At 60.6% G+C, this 19,404-nt stretch overlaps 6 protein-coding genes across 10 annotated transcripts; 4 read left to right on the top strand and 2 right to left on the bottom strand.

Annotated features, from left to right (window-relative positions):
- Window positions 1-123: 123 nt before the first annotated feature.
- Window positions 124-2,924, top strand: LOC137208016 (uncharacterized). The gene is made up of 3 exons (XM_067708479.1): window positions 124-224; window positions 403-1,164; window positions 1,549-2,924. Exons 1-2 carry the CDS (start codon window positions 124-126, stop codon window positions 1,112-1,114), a joined length of 813 nt encoding a protein of 270 aa, XP_067564580.1. The 3' UTR covers window positions 1,115-1,164; window positions 1,549-2,924.
- A 4,078-nt stretch (window positions 2,925-7,002) lies between these two features.
- On the top strand, window positions 7,003-8,391 carry CLDN9 (claudin 9). The gene has a single exon (XM_067705127.1). The coding sequence runs from the start codon at window positions 7,282-7,284 to the stop codon at window positions 7,933-7,935; it is 654 nt and encodes a 217-aa protein (XP_067561228.1). The 5' UTR covers window positions 7,003-7,281; the 3' UTR covers window positions 7,936-8,391.
- Window positions 8,392-8,671: 280 nt separating this feature from the next.
- On the bottom strand, window positions 8,672-12,397 carry CLDN6 (claudin 6). Its single transcript, XM_067706884.1, has 3 exons — window positions 12,125-12,397; window positions 11,692-12,021; window positions 8,672-9,959 (listed from the first exon to the last, which is right to left on the bottom strand). The coding sequence occupies exon 3, from the start codon at window positions 9,931-9,933 to the stop codon at window positions 9,268-9,270; it is 666 nt and encodes a 221-aa protein (XP_067562985.1). The 5' UTR covers window positions 9,934-9,959; window positions 11,692-12,021; window positions 12,125-12,397; the 3' UTR covers window positions 8,672-9,267.
- Window positions 12,398-12,418: 21 nt separating this feature from the next.
- TNFRSF12A (TNF receptor superfamily member 12A) lies at window positions 12,419-14,045 on the top strand. The gene is made up of 4 exons (XM_067706887.1): window positions 12,419-12,549; window positions 13,293-13,397; window positions 13,620-13,754; window positions 13,840-14,045. Exons 1-4 carry the CDS (start codon window positions 12,456-12,458, stop codon window positions 13,893-13,895), a joined length of 390 nt encoding a protein of 129 aa, XP_067562988.1. The 5' UTR covers window positions 12,419-12,455; the 3' UTR covers window positions 13,896-14,045.
- Window positions 14,046-14,691: 646 nt separating this feature from the next.
- Window positions 14,692-16,050, bottom strand: HCFC1R1 (host cell factor C1 regulator 1). 2 transcript variants are annotated; one of them, XM_067706885.1, is made up of 4 exons: window positions 15,916-16,050; window positions 15,550-15,606; window positions 15,308-15,463; window positions 14,692-15,064 (listed from the first exon to the last, which is right to left on the bottom strand). In XM_067706885.1, the coding sequence occupies exons 1-4, from the start codon at window positions 16,008-16,010 to the stop codon at window positions 14,929-14,931; spliced, it is 444 nt and encodes a 147-aa protein (XP_067562986.1). In that variant the 5' UTR covers window positions 16,011-16,050; the 3' UTR covers window positions 14,692-14,928. The 2 variants fall into 2 exon arrangements, with proteins under 2 accessions (XP_067562986.1, XP_067562987.1); XM_067706886.1 differs by having other exon boundaries at window positions 15,308-15,436.
- A 70-nt stretch (window positions 16,051-16,120) lies between these two features.
- Window positions 16,121-19,387, top strand: THOC6 (THO complex subunit 6). Of its 4 annotated transcripts, none has more exons than XM_067706881.1 (13): window positions 16,121-16,165; window positions 17,298-17,413; window positions 17,513-17,577; window positions 17,668-17,771; window positions 17,854-17,891; window positions 17,975-18,023; window positions 18,145-18,216; window positions 18,318-18,420; window positions 18,506-18,555; window positions 18,645-18,707; window positions 18,808-18,918; window positions 19,004-19,138; window positions 19,218-19,387. In XM_067706881.1, the coding sequence occupies exons 2-13, from the start codon at window positions 17,298-17,300 to the stop codon at window positions 19,296-19,298; spliced, it is 987 nt and encodes a 328-aa protein (XP_067562982.1). In that variant the 5' UTR covers window positions 16,121-16,165; the 3' UTR covers window positions 19,299-19,387. The 4 variants fall into 4 exon arrangements, with proteins under 4 accessions (XP_067562982.1, XP_067562984.1, XP_067562981.1 ...); XM_067706880.1 differs by lacking the exon at window positions 16,121-16,165 and adding an exon at window positions 16,325-16,465; XM_067706883.1 differs by lacking the exon at window positions 17,298-17,413.
- Window positions 19,388-19,404: the final 17 nt, after the last annotated feature.

Here is a 19,404-nt window from a genome sequence, read left to right as displayed (position 1 = left end):
CACCAGGAGCATCATTCCAGAATCCCTAAGGGCAAACCCCCCCAAAAAAAGAGATCCATACACTCTCCACATTGGCTGTTGTAGGGAGGGAGGGCGGGGCTGTAGAGGGGGTTGCGTGGCTAAATGGACCCTCAGGCCAGTTGGGGGCGCCCACTGCACACGCAGCGCCTGGCCTCAGGGATGGTGAGGGGTGGAGCCTGCGGCAACTCGGAATACTATGATTGGCTGGAACTGAGGGAGGGGAGGGAAGAAGACGTTGACAGAGAGTGCTCCTGCCTCTGACTGGCTGCCAGTGACAGCTCGTGCCAGCCGGCGGGAGAAACGCACAGGTCGCCGGCGCATTGGCCTTTGATTGGGTGGAGCGCGGTGGCGCACGGCTCCGATTGGCTGGGTCTCTCGCAGGGCGGCGCGTGGCCACCTGCTGGAGAAACAAGGCCTCCGCGGACTATGCGCGCTCGGCCCTGGCGCGGCGGTGGTGGCCAAGCTGGCGTCCCGGCTTCCTCGCTCCCGCTCGCATCCGCGGCTGGCCCGCGCCCGCGCCCACTCGCGGTTAGGCCGGGCCCGCGCATCTCTATCCCTGACCCCACCGCCTGCTCCGTCCCTGCCGCACCCGCCGCTGCCCGGACTGCCGCCCGGCCTGAGCCCCGCGCCGCCGCCGCCGCCTCCCTCGGCGCTCGCGCTGGCCGAGCTGCCGCCGCTGCCCGCGCTCCCGCTGCGGCCCAAGCCGGTGGCGCCCTGGGGCCCCGGCGCCCACATGGCGCTGCCCGACCTGCCGCCCGAGGCCTGGTCTTCCGCGCCGCCCGCCGCCGCCCTCGCCCTGCAGGACCTGCCGCGCCTTCCCGCGCCCGCGCCACCGCCCTCGCATCTGCCGTTACCGCCTCTGCCCGAGACCGCGGTCGCCGCCACGCCAGGGCCCGTGGGCGCGCGCGGCCGCCCGCCACTCAACACCGAGCCGCCCCCGCAGCCGCTGCCGCCGCTACCCACGCGGCCCTCGCCTTTCAACCTGCAGGCACCGCCTGCGCCGCTAGACCCCTGGCCGCTCGACCCCTGGCCGCTGCCCGCCTTTCCCCCGCCGCTGCCACTGCCGCCCCCGCCTCCGCACTTTTTCCTGTAGCCGCCGTGCTGAAGGCCCGGCCCTCCCCGCCCCGGAGGGGCTGCGGGCGGGTGAGTTGGCAGCCCTGCCTGGATTCAGAGGCTATGCCCCTCGCCGCCTTCCCCGCCGGCAGGTTCAGGGGCATGGGTCGGGGTCCGGCTTGGGGAAGAAGGAGGGCGTGTCGGGAGCAGCCCAGCTTTGGGGGAGGAAGGAGCAAGTCTGAAAATAAGCTCGTTTGAAAATTGGGGCCATTTCTTCCATTTTTTCTTACTATCCTACAGGAAGCCTTTTCCCTGGTCATTTGAGAATGTAACTAATTCCTTGTAGTGATAAACTGGCTGGTGATCTGGGCAGGTGGGGCTGGGATCCCACAGCACGCGGCTTGAGGAAATGAAAACAAAATTTAAAAATACTTTTACTAGAGTACGCAAAATGTCTCATTTTCCCTTGTACAGTAAAGGGTTTGGATGTCATCGCTAAGATCTTTCTCTGCTGAAGTTTGTATGGCTTCTTGGAAACTCAGAACCTGCCTTCCAAGTCTTAAGAAGTCAAACTTTCAGCTGAAATAGATCCTGGGGTCCCTTGGGCCTGGGCGCACGGGGAGAACAGCGGTGTTGATGGACAGTCGATACTGGGCCTTGGAACAAGAGTGTCACATGCAAGGGCTCTGAAGTCATCCCCAAGGGACAGGAAAGCTCCCAGGGTGAGTCATGAGAGGAAGCCCCTGTTCTCTCCTCATCCTTACTACCTCCCTTCACCACCCCCACCCCCCTTTCTCCCCAGCATGTACAACGCAGAATAAAGTTCCCTTTGTTACTCAGGTGGCTTGGGCTCAAGTAACCAGGCAGACGTCCTATCTCAGTGGACTCTTCTACAGCAGCTCAGGAGTGGTATCAGGAAGCCAAATTGACCTTGGGAGACCTCTGAGAGCCTGGGACCTGCCAGCAAGAAAGGCAGTGTATGAGTTTCCTGAGACTGCTGTAGCAAATCACCACAAACTGGGTGGCTTAAAACAGAAATTTAGTCTCTCTTGGTTCTAGAAGCTGCAAGTCCAAAATCAAGGTGTCCCAGGGCCATACTCCCTCCCAAGGCTCTAGGGGAGGATCCTTCCTTGACTCTTGCAGCTTCTGGTGGCTCCAGGTGTTCTTTGTTTATGGCTGCATCACTCCAATCTTTGCCTCCATCTTCATATGACCTTCTCCCTTGTAGCTGTGTCTCACATCTCCCTCTTGTTTTTCTCTTATGACACCTGTCATTGGATATAGGGCCCACCCTAAGTCCAGAATGCTCTCATCTTGAGATCCTTAAGTACACCTGCAAAGACCCTTTTTTCAAATAAGGCCATGCTGACACGTTCCTGGGCTTGGGACTGGACATAGTGTTGGGGGCCACCATCCAATCCATACAGGCAGTGTGCTCTCCCTTGTGGGGCTGGCCCACCTGCCACGCTGTCTTTCAGCTTCCCTAAAGCCTGTGTTAGGCCCTACCCCTTGCTGAACCTGAGCCTTGGGTGCCCTTGGAGTACTCACGCAGGATCCAAAGGCGCTAGTGCCTTGATAAAACTCTCACTGGCACAGGAAAAAAAGTAGACCGACTTTCCCCTTTGCTGAATTGTGGCCGAGTTCGCATTCCTGCCAGCTTGCTGCTTCCTCTATGCTCTTTATGTCCTGTAGCCCTCCCCACTCTGAGCTGAGAATCAGACAGTAAACAGGAAGGACAAGACTGAATGTGGGCTCCTAAAGAAGACAGCACTCTCAGAGCTTCAGATGGCTAACTGCTGCTGGTTGTAAGCTGACAATTACGACTGATAATAAAGTTGTTACCCAGTCAATGGAGTCGGCCCCAGTTTACAAGTGAAACTGCCATTGTACTCTTGATGAAATACTCCCGTCCCAAGTTAATACCTACAATAATACCTAAGGTGTGCAGGGCACTTGCGGCCCAGCCAGTGCCTTTGGCAACCCTGGAGGTAAGCAGGGCAGGCTTCTCCCTCTGGTTTGTAGCCAGGAGACACCGGAGATTAGGCAGACGTGACTTGCCCAGCAAGGTCCTGGGGTGGGGTTGACACCACGTCTGACCCCAGAGTTCACTGATCTGCGTGCTGCGAGTGGAGAGCACTCTTTGCTTTCTGAGACGGGGACATGGACACGGTGAAAGTGAACCGGGTGGAGGGTGGCTTCCCGTGTAATCAGATACAGATGTTGTTCTGTGCAGAGACTTCCCCATGACGCAGGGAGCCTCGAGGAGTGGGAGGAGGAGGGGATGGCTGGCTCTGGAGGAAAGGACAGGATGCAGGGAGGATGGCTTGAGGGAAGCTCAACATGGTGCGGGGTGGCCCGGCTGGGCTGTGGGCTGCATTGCCTTCGGGGAAAGAGGCACCAGGAGGCCCAGCTTACTCTCAGGAAGCTCAGCCAGCGTTGCTGGGCAGGGAGCTGGAGGCTTTGAAGTCAGTCTGGGGTTGCATCAGGCTTGTCCTGTTTCCCACGTGTTCTCTTGGCCAAGTTCCTTAGCTCTCTGAGCTTGCTCCCTTGTCTGTAAAATGGGGGCGTAAGTCCCTGAGAATTATTATGGGATGTCAGTGTTTCCTCTTTTCCTTTTGGTTCAGGAGCCAGGGGCTTTCTACCTGCAACTTCGGGGCCTCAGGTGCCTCCCCAGGGAAATGGGCGATGCAGCCTTTGGGGTTGTTGTGCAGCCCCCATAGCTACCTCCATACCCTTCCTGGCACCATGGTAGCCACAGTCAGTTCCCCTCTTTTGTCCTGTTCCCCTGTAAGGGGAGCGAGATGGACAATAGGATTGGAGTTAACCCCCTCCCACTTCACCTTCATCTAAGCTGAGCTGCAGTCTCTTCTGCCCACCTGAGCCTCCCACCCCTCCTCCCTCCCAGAGAGAACAAAGGTTAGTTTCGGTTCTGTCACTCCCTGAAGGGGTGAGGAGGACAAGCCCCCCTCCACTTCCTTGGTTTCCTCCCTCAGTGGTACAGCGGGGAAGGTTCTCCTCCCCCACCTCTTTCCCAGGAGGTGGCGGATGAGGTGGGGCTTCCTGCGGACTCGGTAAAGTGTCATTGAGATGGTAACTACACAGTGGGGGTCCTGGCCTCTCCTGTCCGTAGCCTTCCAGCCCGAGTCCCAGGCCCAGCCTAGGCCCCAACTTTAACCCTTTGGTTCCCAGATCCAGCTGAATCCAGGTTGACCAGAGGACCTAAGAGAGGGCCTGGGGCCTCCCAGCCGTGGCCTAAGGAGGGCTGAGGGCTGAGGGTGGGCAGTACATTCCTGCCCAGGTGCCCTGGGACTCTGACCTCTGCTGCCCATCCCCCCCACACACACAGTGTGCCTCTCCTAGTTCTCTGACAAATGTCCCCACATTTACTCTCCGTCTAGGCTGTGGAGGAGGCGCCTTATCAAGAGGGGGAAAAGGGAGACAGGTGGGAGGAAGCTGAAGCTGCCCCGTGCCCGGAGGCAGGTCTGGCTGGGATTGGTTTCTGGGGGCGGCGGCAAGAGGGGTGTCTTCATCCTCTGACCGCCCACCTCCCGTGTGGCAGTGCAGGGGTAGAGTGTAGACATGTCGGGCCGAAGAGGAAATGGGATCTAAGAAGTTTAGGGTCCTCATTGTGCCATCTCTGGGCACCACGTTTACCTGGTGTGTGTAGTGCCCACACCAGGCCCTATCACGACGTTGGGGGGAGGGGGTTGGAGCTGCCCGTGGAACTGGTGGGCCCTTAAAGCAAGGCCCAATTGCAGGCTGACCAACTGTCCCCATCCCCTGCGACCCCCCTACAAAGGACTCAGTGCTCAAACCAGGAATGTACTAGGCAAATCAGGATGAGTTGGTGACCTTATGCCCAAGGCAGGAGGCAGACTCTCTCCAGGCCTGGGAAAGGAAAAGGCCCTGGGCTGAGGCTGCCCAGGATGGGAGGCCTTTTGTGCGGTTCGGTGGGCCCTCCAGAGATCCGGGCTGGCTGCTGCTCCCTGACACCTGCCTGCCCAAACCTGTGTGACTGGATTCCTGGTGGCCCCAGAGGGAGCCCACTGAAGGCTTGCCTCTATTTGCCCTTCTTCTCAACCACCCACCTACCCCATGAAGTCTGAGGCCTGGGGGCGTGAGGGGGCACTAGATGAGCTGGACAACCTGCCCAGGGCTCCCCCTGCCCATCACAGCCAGCAGGGAGCTCTGGCCGTGTCCCAGCCAGCTAGCATCAGCACCCTCCTCCCCTCTTCAGGCCGGGGCCACCAGGTCAGCCCATACCAGTTTATCTCTGCCCCTCTCTGGGGAGGCACCCAGTGTGGAGAAAGCGCCAATCATTGGCGTCCACCTATCAGACCCACTGGCTGGCACTGGCCTCAGTTGTTCCATTTTAGGGGGAGGCGTTCTTGTGCTTTTCTGGGGCACCCACCCCTTTGCAAATCTGATGACGTTATAAACCTCTTTTCCAAAAAATTGCTAAAACCCATTCCCAGAAGCAATGCAGCCACTTGAAATTAGAATCCTTTATAAATGAAGCCCCACTGGGTAGGTGAGGAGGCACCTAGCACCCCTCCCCTCCCTCAGGGTCGTAGAGTGGTGCAGCGGCCAGGTGTGCATTGGGGGGCCTTCCACCCCTGCCCCCACAGGCCAAGTGAGCTCCAGCTTCCTCAGGAGGAGGGCGGGTGGAGAGGCTCTCCCCCGGGGGTCCTCTCCACCACCCCGGAGAGTGGAATTTTCATCAGCCCCCAACTCCCTTTTCACACAGTAATCCTCAGTTCTTAGCACCCAGGGAGGGCCTTGAAGGAGCTCATGGCCCGCCCCAAATGAGGGGCTCCTGTTTGTGCGCTTCTCAAAGGGACCTTTGACCCAAGGAGGCTAAGGACCTTGACCTTCCATGAACTGGCCCTGGGTTGGGGGCAGGATTTGAGCCATGGTCTGTGTGACTTCCAGGCTGCCCCCACGAGGGGAGTCACAGGCTCTGAGGGGGTCTTCAGGAGGGGTGCCTTTCCTGAGGACTGTGGGGCAGGGCTCAGGGACGCCCTCCTCTGTGGTGTCCCACTCCCCGAGGAACAGAGTTGGGTGCTGGGGCTGCACCCCCACGGAGGGCTCACGCCCCTGCTACTCTCCCCCTTCCCCCTCCCCCACCTGCACAACGGGCTCTTTGTCCCTGGCCCCCAGACACCCTCAGCTCAGCCCCCAGATTCAGCAGCAGGGGTGGGGATGGCACACCTGAGCTGATGTAGAAGTTGGGGGTGGTGGTTTTCTAGGCCATTGCCTGGGTGATGCCACCTGAGCTGAGCGCCAGGCACCTGTTGCTGGGGAACAGTGCGGGCAGGGCCCCTCCCTCGGGAGCCGCCAGCGCCACTGGGCTGAGACGGGAGACGGATCAGATTCCAGAGAGTCCCCGGTTGGCGGGCAGCTGGACAGGGGCGGGGTGTGTGATACTGGGGAAGCTGGTGCGTTTGCATCACGGGGTGGGGGAGAGCAGAGACAGCGGCGGGCGGGGGACAGGAGGCTCCCCAAGATACCCTCCCACTTCTGTCCTGAGCCAGTTCCTTTATGGCCCCCATTCCTTCCTCCACAGCCGGTCCTCAGTCTCCCCATTCCTTTGTCCATGGGTTCCTATGGCATGGATGTTCTTTCTTCCCCTGTTCCATCCTGGTCATGACCCACCCCCGCACTGACCCTGAGGCCCCCATCCCATCCCCAGCCCCGCCTCCTCCCATCACTCTGCCTTCCCCAGTCTCGGCCTCTCTGCTCCTCCCCTGCCTTGGCCTTAAAACCCCGCCTGCAACCGGGAGCCAGCAGAGTCCCCAGGTGGCACTGCCAGGTGAGCCGCTCAGCGTGAACCTGCACCAACTCTGGGGACACATCTCTCTTCAGCCTGAAGGTGGGTCGGGAGGGTCCGTGCAAGCTGGGTCAGACAGGCGGCGGTGGGACCTGACTGCAGGGTGGCAGGAGCAGCCGCTGGGCATCTGAGGGGCGACGGGCCCCTCGAAGGGACACCAGCCGCTCAGCTGAGCAGGACTTGAGGTTGATTTGTGTTTGTGGAGGTTCAGAGACACATCTGTGAGGGGCACGGAGCGAGGAGGTGCCTTGCCAGAGGCTCACAGATGTGAGGACTGTCTTGGTCAGAGGACGCTGACTTACGCTCCGCAGCATCGGACCCACTCCTGCAAATCAACCAGGCCTCCTAGAGTTGGGAAGACCTAACTGAGGGAACAGATGGCTTCGGCTGCTCTTGAACTCCTGGGCATGACCCTGGCTGTGCTGGGCTGGCTGGGGACCCTGGTGTCCTGTGCCCTGCCCCTGTGGAAGGTGACCGCCTTCATCGGCAACAGCATTGTGGTGGCCCAGGTGGTGTGGGAGGGGCTGTGGATGTCCTGCGTGGTGCAGAGCACCGGCCAGATGCAGTGCAAGGTGTACGACTCGCTGCTGGCGCTGCCCCAGGACCTGCAGGCTGCCCGAGCCCTCTGCGTTATCGCCCTCTTGCTGGCTCTGCTTGGCCTGCTGGTGGCCATCACGGGTGCACAGTGTACCACCTGCGTGGAGGATGAAGGCGCCAAGGCCCGCATTGTGCTCACCGGGGGGGTCATCCTCCTCCTCTCAGGCATCCTGGTGCTCATCCCTGTGTGCTGGACCGCCCACGCCATCATCCAGGACTTCTACAACCCCCTGGTGGCTGAGGCCCTCAAGCGGGAGCTGGGAGCCTCTCTCTACCTGGGCTGGGCGGCATCTGCCCTGCTTATGTTGGGCGGGGGCCTCCTCTGCTGCACATGCCCCCCGCCCCAGATCGACCGGCCCCGGGGACCGAGGTTGGGCTACTCTATCCCCTCCCGCTCGGGTGCATCTGGGCTGGACAAGAGAGACTACGTGTGAGGTGAATGTCCATGGAAGCCTGCTGCTTAGAACCTTGACCCTGTGCTGGATGCCCTGCCCTAATCCTTGCCTTCTACTGTCAATCCCTCCCCCAGGTGAAACCCACTTTCCAGATGCTGGAGCCCAGCCCGGCTGCAGGGCTAGTCTCAGCGGGCCTGACTGAGTCTAGACCCTCCTCAGGGTCCCCACCTCCATCCAGGCAGGGTGCCCTGGCCTGCCCCTGCTTCCCCCAATTTTCTCTCTTCTGCTGTCTCCTTCTTCAGGCTGGCCCTCCTCTTCCTGAGCCCTCCCCTGCCCCCAGAACCTGGGCCTCACTCAAAGGGCAGTAGCTCCTTATGCCCTCCCTGGCCTGGAGTTGGTCCCTTCTGACCTGGCCACTACCAGCATCCAGAGGCCCAGGACAGGTCATCTGGGAGCAGCCACTCTCCTCCAGGCCTGGAGGCCCTGCCCATCATCAACCCCCCTCACCCCCACCTTTGAGTAGGGAATAAATAGACCATTTGTAACCCGGCTCCTTTGATCTGTGGTTGGGCCGGGAAGACCTGATGGCCTCTCCTGGGTTTGTCTGGCCAAGGCCTGCTCCAGGTCCTGACCAGTGGGTAACCTCACTCAGGCCACGCAAGACACGGGGGCAACACGGGAGGTGAGTGACTTGTGCCCACCTCCTCCTGCCAGGCTGGCACTCAGCAGACCCCCAGCAACACCAAAGGCAAGTAACCAAACAAAATGTGCTTTATTTAGTAAAAACTGGTGAGTGTGGGCAGGACATGGCAGAAGTGCACAGGGGCTGGGGATGGGAGGGTCAGGGGTCAGCACAGGGGGGACATGACTCAGGATGGAGAAGCCAGAGGTCAGAAGACTTGGAGGTGGGTGGGTCTTTGGTAACTTATCACCTGCTCCTCTAGAGGCTACACGTGGCTCAAAAGCCCCTGGGGGTTCCAGAGGCCTGACCAGCAAGGGAAGGCTTGTCTCTGCAGGCCTAGGGAGGCCCTACCCCCAACATCAGCAGGAACTCTCGGGGACAGGATGAAAGCACCTGGATAGCAAGCACCCTTCACATGGGGCCCAAAGCTCCAGGTTGGTCTCTAAGATGGGGGTGTCCAGGGTGGAGAAAGATCCAGAAACTCTGAAGCATCACCTCTTTGGCTCCATCATCCAAAGGTGAGGAACGCCAGTAGCAGAGCCCAGGTGGGTTATCAAATGGATTAACCACCGCCCCCCACCAATATAAAGCAAAAACAACACCAAAGCTGTCATGGATCACCATTGCCATGGCTCCAGCTCAGAGGGTTAGGCTCCACTCTCAAGGGAGCCCACGCTCCCCTTCCCGAATTAGACGTAATTCTTAGTGGGGTACTCAGAGGGACCCCGAGAGGCAGTATGTGGGGCTGAGGCCGAGTATCGGGCCATATAATGGCTGGAGCCCCGGGACCCCCCAGAGGGGCAGGTGCAGCACAGTAGCCCCCCACCCAGCAACAAAAGGCCAGAAGCTGCCCAGCCCAGGTAGAGGGAGGCTCCCAGCTCCCGCTTTTGGGCCTCGGCCACCAGGGGGTTGTAGAAGTCCTGGATGATGGTGTGGGCAGTCCAGCACACGGGGATCAGGGTCAGGACTCCTGAGATGACAAAGATGATCCCAGAGATGAGCACCAGACGGGCCTTGGAGTCCTTGTCCTCCACACAGGTGGTGCACTTGGCCCCTGCGAGGTAGACCAGCAGGCCGAGCAGGACCACTAGGAGAGTGATGACACAGAGGGCTCGGGCAGCCTGCAGGTCCTGGGGCAGCGCCAGCAGCGAGTCGTACACCTTGCACTGCATCTGGCCAGTGCTCTGCACCACGCAGGACATCCACAGCCCCTCCCACACCACCTGGGCCACCACAATGCTGTTGCCGATGAAGGCGGTCACCTTCCACAGGGGCAGGGCACAGGACACCAAGGCATTCACCCAGCCAAGCAGTGTCAGGACGATCCCCAGGATTTGCAGACCAGCAGAGGCCATGGTGAGGTTGAGGTTGAGGAGCTGCACTGCGGGACAGAAGCAGAGTAACGTTAAGATCAGCTGGCCCAGCCCCTGGTTCCCAGTGAATGCTAACCCCCATGCCACATGCCATGGCCACCACACAGGACACCAAGAGTATGAACCCTGGGAATCAGGACACCGTGTCCTGTAACATGGGCAAGGCATGCTCCCTGAGCCTCATTTTCTCATGGGCAAAATGAGCATTTAATGCTTTAGTATTTTTTTTTCCCCAGACAGGCACTAGTTTATAAGAGTGAAAAAGTAAGCAACCCAGTCCTAGTTGTTTTGAGTGCAAATGAAATATAAAGCCTATGCACATGCTTGCCCATGGCTTCAGCTACTTTGGGTACAAAGGGGCAAAAGGGATGAAACAATAGAATGCAGTTTTTTGGTGGTTTCCACAGGGTTAATGGGTGGTAGGTTTGCTCTAGCCATGAGTTTCAGGCTTAAAACTTAGTTTTAACACCAAGAATAGAGATACAAGTTTCCTCCCAGCACCCAACATAAATGTCCAAACCCTTCACCCCAACTTGGTTCTGTACCCCATACAGGCGGTTGCCAGTTTGATCTTAAGATCTTGTGTACATGGTGGCCAGTCAGCCCTGGCCTTGCCTGCCACTGCCTGGCCCAAACCAATCCCACCCAGTCAGACCCTGGATGGGGCAGGAGAGATGGAGGGAAACAAAAACAAAAACAGCCCTCCCACCCCGAAGCACTTCCTTTCCCAAGGCCACCGGCTGCCTCCCTGGTTCCTGCCCTTCTGTCCTCCCCTAGGGGGGCCACAGAGCAGACCCCCAAGGTTGGTGACATTTTTTTGTGTATTCTTGCCCCAAGTGCCATTCTCTCAGGACACAACTTCCCTAAAAGAAGTTACCACCCTTGGGGTCTGTCCAGTGAAACATCTCCTCTGGGGCAGCCCTGGCCCCCTCACATCCCACTTCGTGTTGGAGGTCGCCGCGGGGGATCCCTTCCGTTCAGGGTCCCGTTGTGGCTCTCCATTGCCCAAAGTTCCCGCGCACGGCTCGGACCTAAACTTAGCACCGGCCCCACCAGGGTGGCCAGAGGGCAGACTCTCCACTCATTTGCACCCGCCCATAACCCCGGCCGAACTCATGGCCTGGGGGGAGATAGGACGCGGCGGGCCGTATGGCGCTAATCCCAAACCCAGTGTCAGCCCTCCAGGACTCTGGCCGGGTTAGGGCCGGGGCCACGCCAGACTAGGCACCCAGCACCTCTCCCTTACAAGCGTGTCCCTGCTCTCGACCCCTTCCCTTTCCACGCACCACAGGCTCGGCTCATCCGAGGGCGTCCCCTCCCGCTCTCGATCCCTATTTCCCTTCTGAGTCTGGCCCGAAGAAGGGTGTCCTCAGCCCCCCGGCCTGGAAGCCGCGCACCCTGGAAGGTTCTAATGGCGGCGCTAGCTGCAGGGTCCGCTCCCGCAGGTGAGGGGGAAGGGAGCCCCGCCCCAGAGGGAAGCACAGGTGGGGGAGGGGCGCCTGGGTTTCGGTGCCTTTGTCCCCGGGCTGGGGGGAGGGGCGTTTAACCCTTCCGCCAAAGGACCCCATTAGGGCTTTGGTGCAGCCCCCCGCCCAGGGGCTCCTGGCCCTGGGTGGCTGCCGCCCAATCAGTTCAGGTTCTTCACGCGCACCTCAACCCAACTCCGCCACTCCCCCTGCCCCCCTATCTTCGAGGCACCTACCCCCTCCCCCACGACACGCACACTTCCCCCAGACTCACCTGCAAAGGAGTCCACCAAGATTCGGAGTAGCAGGCGGAGTGCTGGGACTGGGGCGGAGGCGGGGGTCTTAAAGAGGCAATGACGTCACCGGACCACCGCCCAGGGGAGGGGCAGAGACCCCAGTCCAGACCGCGGCGGACGCGCGAATCCCAATCTCGTCAGTGGGGGGCGCTCGAGCCTGGAGCCGCTGCTCCCCCATCTGGCCCGGGTGCAGGGCATCAACTGACTGAAGTCCGGCAAGCAGTGGGTCAAGGGGCAGGGTATGGAGCCGAACAGAGCTTGGGGCTCGACTCCGGAACTCACCTAACCTTCCCGAGCCTCATTTTAGTCTGAAAAATGGAGACAACAAGCCCACATTTTACTATGTAACTATGTCCTAAGGTAGAAATTAAAGGGCACAGTATTATTATTTTTGTTGTATTGTTATTATACCCTCGGGGCCCTTAAGAAACAGCTTTCTCTGTGCTGGGTTGTTTCGTGTCAGATCCGCCCTCTCGCCCAACATGCACCTCCTGGGCTTCCGCACCGAGAAGGCAGGGCCAGATCTGCATCCCTTTGGCGTTCTGGCCGCTCCCGCACAGAGACAGCGTTTGTTGAGCGAATAACTGAACTTAGAGGTCCGGGCGGGACCCGGCATCTAGGGGTGGATCATGGGGCGGGCAGAGGCTAGGGATCCGCCCCGGAAGGCGGGGGCGGGGCCGCTGCTGTCTGCCCCGGTACGCGGGCGGCCAGCGCAGACTGCAGCCGCCGCCCGACGAACACCATGTCTCCTGGCCCACTACGCCCGCTGCCGCGGCTCTTCGTGCTGGGGCTCGGGCTGGCGCTGCTGCGCGCCGCGGCCGGGGAGCGAGTGCCAGGTATGCCCGGCCCGGGCTGGGCGGGAGGGCGTGGGAGACGGAGGACTCCCAGGTCCGGGATCGGGGAGCCGTCATTGGGGGCCTAGAGGAGGGGGCAGAACTGGGGGGACTAGGCGGACATGGGGATCCGGGGTCAGGTGGTCTCCAGACACCGCGCTCCCTGGCCAGGAGAGGTCCCATCTCGCTCCCAGCTTCATCCGTAGTCCGGGCCTCAGTTTCCCGCCTGTCCAACTTGGGGGGCGGGGGAGGCTTCGGTCCTGAGTCTGGACTCGGAAGTGGAGAGAGAAGAAAAGTTTGAGGGAGGGATGTCCCGTCCGGTAAGGTGGCACGCCCCCAGCCTGATCAATACCGGGTCTGCCCACCCCCCTTAACCGGAGAGTTGGGGGGGTGCTGAGAGGCACGGAGGTCTGTGCCCCCCATACCATGTGGGGTGCCCCCTTCCATCCGGTGACTTCAGTGCCCAGCTATGCGGGGGGAGGGACCGGGGTCGGGCCCGGTGCCCAGGAATGAGTCACCCGCCGGCGGCGGCGGGGGGGCTGTTATGGGGACCTGACCCACTCCCCCAGCGTTCCGCACTACGCCCCCCTCTCCCCCGCGCTGCCGTGTCCCGGTCGGGCCGTGCGGTCACCTGTGAGGAATGTGGAGGGAGGGCGCCGGTGACTCACGTTATTCGAGCCGGCCGACCCTGACCTCAGCCCCAAAAATAGCCGCCCCCCGCCTCTGACTCGTGGCCCCCTCCCCAGGCACCACCCCCTGCTCTCGCGGCAGCTCCTGGAGCGCGGACCTAGACAAGTGCATGGACTGTGCATCGTGCCCCACGCGACCGCACAGCGACTTCTGCCTGGGCTGTGAGTGGGGGCGGGGCCAGAGGCGAGCGGACCCCAGTCTGGGGGAGAGGGTTGCTGGGTGGAGAGGGGAGCAGATCTGTGGAATTAATTGGGAGAGGCTGGATTGAGGAAGGGGCTCTGACTGGGGTAGGGACCAAGGTGGAGGAAAGGCTTAAGGCTCCGATCTAGGGGGCGGGGCTGGTCCCTAGAGGGGCGAGGTCTGACTTGGAGTCCCGCCCTCAGGCGCTGCGGCCCCTCCAGCCTCCTTCAGGCTGCTGTGGCCCATCCTTGGGGGTGCCCTGAGCCTGGCCCTCGTTCTGGGGCTGCTTTCCGGATTCCTGGTCTGGAGACGGTGCCGCAGGAGAGAAAAGTTTACCAGTAAGTGTGCCCCTGCCCGCCCGACGGCCCCTCATCATTCCTCAACAACTCCCCCGCTCCTGATGCCCCTCTTCTTATCTTGCAGCCCCCATCGAGGAGACCGGCGGGGAGGGCTGTCCTGGCGTGGCCCTGATCCAGTGACAGTGAGCGCCCCCTGCCAGCAGGAGGCTGCGCCCACTCATCTTTCATTCATTCATTCTGGAGCCAGCCCCAGCCTCCCAGACACAGCCAGAGCCAGGCTGCTCCAACCACAGGGGTGTGGAGGGATGGGGGACAGCGAGTCACCTCTCTGAGGCCTGGGTCCAGGCTTCAGAAGGGCCTTCCAAGGTGTCTGACTGCCCTGACTCTGGCTCCAGAATAGAAAAGGAGACCCTGGCTGGCTCATGCCAGACAGCTGACACTAAGGAACCACAGCATTTGCACAAGGGTCCCCCCACCCCCACTATGGCCTGGGGGCCAGGCTGACCTGAGAGACAGACACAACATCAGGACCCACCCACTCAGATGTACTGAAATTCCACCAGGGGGTCTCAGCCTGGGGGGCTAGGGACCTGTTCCTAACTCTAGGGGGCTGGCCCTCTAGCACGGCTGGCCCTAAGACACTGCCCCTCCAACCCCCAAAAGGGGGGAGATATTTATTTTGGGAAGAAAGTTTGGAGGGGGAGAGAATTTATTAATAAAAGAATCTTTAACTTTAAATGGTTTGGAGAGTGGCATGATCCCAGCCTGACTTCCCAGAGCTGGAGGGAGGAGTGAGTCAGCCGCGGGGGTGGGGGTGAGGCTCTGACTCACACATTCTCAATGCCTGAGCCCAGCCTGCCAGGACCTGGCTGTGCCCTGACCGTTTTCCAGGGAAGATCTTGAGGAGAAACCCCAGCATCCAGCACCCCTGCCCTGCCCTCCCTTTCCCAAAGGCCCTGGGTTCCACACTGTAGCCTTCATTTGCTCAGCAATCTTTATTCAGTTCTCTGGGGAGGGGACGGCTCCCTTCCCATGCTCCTGCGCCTCCCACCCCAGGGCTCCGTGGGGCTCAGTGTCCTCTGTTGGGGGAAGGTCCTGGTGCCCAGAGGCCTGGTCTGGAGGAAAAGCAGGGCAGCTGCTCACTTCGTGGGAGTGCTGGCCTCCCCTGCTGTGGGGAAGAAGGAAGGTGGGCAGGGGCACTGCCCCCCAGCACTCAGAGCTCCATTATGTCCCCAGCTGGGGTTGCAGGATAGTGGGGGCTGGGGGTGTCCCCCAGCCTCAGCAACCGGAGCGCCTCAGGGATCAGGTTCCCAGGGTAGCACCAGAGAAGCAGCTCAGAGCAAGGGCTTCTGGAAGAGGAAATGACAGTCACGGCACAGGGCTGAGGCTGGACTGGCAGAGCCACACCCCACCTGGTACAGGTCCCCAGGGGCTCCTGGACTGCTGGCACCTTCCAAGGAGCCAAGTAGGGAAACAACAGAGGTTGGCTAGAAGCTAAAAATAGCAAGATGAGGCAGAGCCTGGAGATTGGCTCTGAGGATTGGGTATGATCCTCCAGAAGGCCCAGCTAGTGGATTGTGGATTGTGCCTACCTGAGTGGGGGCAGAGCTGGGGGGAAAGCCATGGGGGGGCTGCAGTAAGGGTGGTCATTGTGCAGGCTGAGTCTAGAGAAATGGGTGACCATGTTCTCCTCAGACAGGAACTGCTTGCGCAGGGGCTCCCTGGGGAGAGACGAGGAGGCAGGCAGCCTGGGATATTCAGAAGAGAGGTAGTCTGATGGGGACCTGAGGTGACAGAGGGCTTGCTGGGAGTCCCTCCCTGCCCCCAAACTCACTGCTCCTCCTCCAGGCGACGCTTGGTACTCATGGGCACAGGTCCTCGGAGAGGGGAGCTGGGAAGAAAAGAGAGCCAGGAGCACCCCACCCTCTTGGACCCATCCCCAGGATCTGCCCAACTAAGCCTGCAGCGTCAGCCAGGAGCCCCCAGCCCAACCCTGTCTCAGCTGACGCCTAAGTCACCTCCTCTCCCAGACCATCCAGAAGCCTGCCTCGGAGTCTGTCCAGAGTCTGCAATCCTGTCTTAACTCATGCCCAAGCCCTGCCGATAAACCCCACCGCGTGTCATCCTGCAGACCAGCCCTGAGGGCCCAGCAAAGCTCCTGGGCCCCCGGGCCAGGCCCACCCAAGGCCCCCACACACACCTCGCGTCCAGGCCTCGGGACGCCCCTGAGTCAGCCCGCGGGTCGCGCCGGGCCCGACCCTGGGGGCTTCGCTCCAGGGGTTGCTGCAAGATCATTGGTGTTCGGGGTCCTGCGAGCGGAGGGGTGGGATCCGGGCGACAGGGGCGGAGCCTCCGAGGGCGTGGCTCAACACGTGGGCGTGGCTTTAGGCGCGCGCGCGGCCAGGTTCCACGCAGGCGCGGAAAACGGACGGCACGGGACTGGAAGGCGGGTCGGTTCAGCGGGGTAGGGGAGGGGAGGTAGGGGAAGGGACCTGGCGTAGTGGCGTTGAGGAGGGCGCCACTTAGTGTTGGGACCTTCTTGGCGGTCACCTCCGCTCCTGGGACTCGGGTTACGCGGCGGCCGCCTTCACGCCGGACCCGCCACCAGTGTTGGGTAGGTGACGCGCCGCGAAAGGGAGGTGCTCGCCGGCACTTCCGGTCTCGTGAGGCTTCGTCGCGCGCGGAGCACTCTGGGACTTTTATTTCTCGAGATGGAGCGAGCCATGCCGCAAGCGGTGCCTCTGGGTCAGGTGAGGGGGCGTGATGCGTGGTACCTTCTGGGGTTTGTAGTCCATGCCCGGCTCCGAAGGGGCCGGCAAGGAGTCGTGCGCTCAAGACCTGTTTTGCGTGGGCTGTTGGTGGGACTCGGATTCTGACCCGAGGGAGGGAGAGTAACCCAGAAATACCTCAGGGGCCTAACATGAAAGTCAGGATACGGATTAGGAGTCAGTACGTTTTTCTGTATTGGAGTAATAGAGCCACTTTTTTTTTTTTCTTTTTTTTTTTTTGCGGTACGCGGGCCTCTCAATGCTGTGGCCTCTCCCGTTGCGGAGCACAGGCTCCGGACGCGCAGGCTCAGCGGCCATGGCTCACGGGCCCAGCCGCTCCGCGGCACGTGGGAACCCACGGACACGAACCCGTGTCCCCTGCATTGGCAGGCAGACTCTCAACCACTGCGCCACCAGGGAAGCCCCTAGAGCCACTTTTTAAGCGGTTTCTCCGAGGCAGCCCTGTGCGAAACTTTTTATATACAGTAGCTCATCCAATCGTGACGAAATCTCCAGTGGGCTCCTTTTGACAGTTGAGGAAACGTGGAGGAGAGGCTGAGTCCTTGGTCAACAAAAGTTCCAATAGGCATCAAGCCTCAACTCTCCCCTTTCTCACCTCCTTCTTCGAGCCACTCCTGGGACTATATGGACAGGTGCCTGCTTGGTGGGCTATAAAAAGGAGAACTGAGAAGTCAGTGCGGTGGGAGGCCGGACTGCGGCGGGAGGCCGGACTGCAGCAGGGGAAGCAGGAAGGAGTGTGTGGTTCAGGGGTCCCAGACGCCCCAGACAGCCTTCATCCAGCCTCTCTCCACAGATGGAAGTATTTCAGGCCCTGCAGCGGCTGCACATGATCATTTTTTCCCAGAATGTCTCACCCTGTGGGAAGTTCCTGGCAGCCGGCAACAATTACGGGCAGATAGCCATCTTTAGGTACCCTTGCCCCTGCTCCCCACCATCCATTGCTCTGGCACTTGGTCCTCCTGGGGCTGATGCCCCCTGCTTCTGACTCTCAGGCCCCTCTCCTTTCAGCTTGTCTGCTGCTTTGAGCTCTGAGGCCAAAGAGGAAAGTAAGAAGCCCATGGTGACCTTCCAAGGTGGGTGCAGGCATTGAGGCCAGCTTAGGGAACCCCCGGGTGGACGAGAGGAGCAGGACAGGGTCACTCAGGTTCTGTACTTCCATTTAGCCCACGATGGACCCGTCTACAGCATGGTCTCCACTGATCGACATCTGCTCAGTGCTGGGGATGGGGAGGTGAAGGCCTGGCTTTGGGCAGAGATCCTTAAGAAGGTGAGTGTGGAGCTGGGGGAAGGGTGAGGTGCCCAGACCCAGAGAGAGCCTTTGAGGTCACCCAGTGTTTTCCTCCATGAAGGGCTGTAAGGAGCTGTGGCGTCGTCAGCCCCCATACAGGTGAGCCAGGCCCATGTGGGCAGAGGGCATGTGGGGGTGAAAGTACTGCCTCACAAGAGCTGACTCTGCTTTCCCTCTCCCAGGACCAGTCTGGAAGTACCTGAGATCAATGCTTTGCTTCTCGTCCCCAAGGTTTGAGCCCTTTTTAATCGGGGCTCTGCCCTGCCCTGTTTTGGGCCCAAATTTTAATCCTTTCCCTCTCCCTGTTCTGACTTGACATTGTCTTCTGACCCCATCCTTCCTTCTTCTGCAGGAGAATTCCCTCATCCTGGCGGGGGGAGACTGTCAGTTGCATACGATGGACCTTGAGACGGGGACCTTCACAGTGAGAGGGCTGTGGAACTGGAGTGGCAGGGGCGGGGTGGGGGAGCAGGGGCAGCAGCATCCTTCCTGGATCTTGTCCTGACACTGCCCCTCTCCCTGCAGCGGGCCCTCTGGGGCCACACAGACTACATCCACTGCCTGGCACTGCGGGAGCGGAGCCCCGAGGTGCTGTCAGGTGGCGAGGATGGGGCCGTGCGGCTTTGGGGTAAGGGAATGTCTGATTGGAGGGAAAGATGGTGGTAAGGGAGGCTGGGGCAAGGAGGGTACTTTTTATGGTTCTTCCCCCACAGACCTCCGCACGGCCAAGGAGGTCCAGACGATTGAGGTCTACAAGCACGAGGTGAGGGCGCACCCCATGCTCTGTCCTTCTTCCTTCCTGGGCATCTCCTGTGTCTTCACCTCCTCCTCTATTCTCCTCCTCCCTCCCAGGAGTGCTCGAGGCCCCACAATGGGCGCTGGATTGGATGTTTGGCAACTGACTCCGACTGGATGGTGAGCCGGGCAGAGTGCAGGATGGGGTGGCAGCTCCGGGCCCTGTCCAGCTGAGAGCCTGTGGTTCATGGCGGCTGGGGACCCCCACCTTTCTGCCCAGGTCTGTGGAGGTGGTCCAGCACTAACCCTCTGGCACCTTCGATCCTCCACACCCACCACCGTCTTCCCCATGCGGGCACCACAGAAGCACGTTACCTTCTACCAGGACTTGGTGAGGCCCTCTGTCTTGCTTCTGCCAGCCCTGCCCCGCTCCCCCTGCAGCCCTGAACCCTGAGGCCCCTCCTTGTCTTCCACAGATTCTATCAGCTGGACAGGGTCGCTGTGTCAATCAGTGGCAGCTGAGCGGGGAGCTCAAGGCCCAGGTGCCTGGCTCCTCCCCAGGGCTGCTAAGCCTCAGTCTCAACCAGCAACCAGCAGCCCCTGAGTGCAAGGTGGGTTCAGCAAGGGGCAGTGGGGATCCTGGGAGGCCAGGGCATGTGGGCAAGTCAGTCACTCCCCTCTTGCCTCTAGGTCCTGACAGCTGCAGGCAACAGCTGCAGGGTGGATGTCTTCACCAATCTGGGCTACCGAGCTTTCTCCCTGTCCTTCTGACCTCCAGCAACACCCCCACCTCCATCTCAGGGGTTCGGAGTGGTTTGGTTTTTTCTTTTTTTTATACTAATAAAATTTGGGGCATTTTTTTTTCATGTGCTTTTTT

Source organism: Pseudorca crassidens, chromosome 15 (assembly GCF_039906515.1).
Source record: "Pseudorca crassidens isolate mPseCra1 chromosome 15, mPseCra1.hap1, whole genome shotgun sequence".
Taxonomy (NCBI): domain Eukaryota; kingdom Metazoa; phylum Chordata; class Mammalia; order Artiodactyla; family Delphinidae; genus Pseudorca; species Pseudorca crassidens.
Note: the sequence above shows the minus strand (reverse complement) of the source record. Positions and strands in the feature narration are given on the sequence as shown.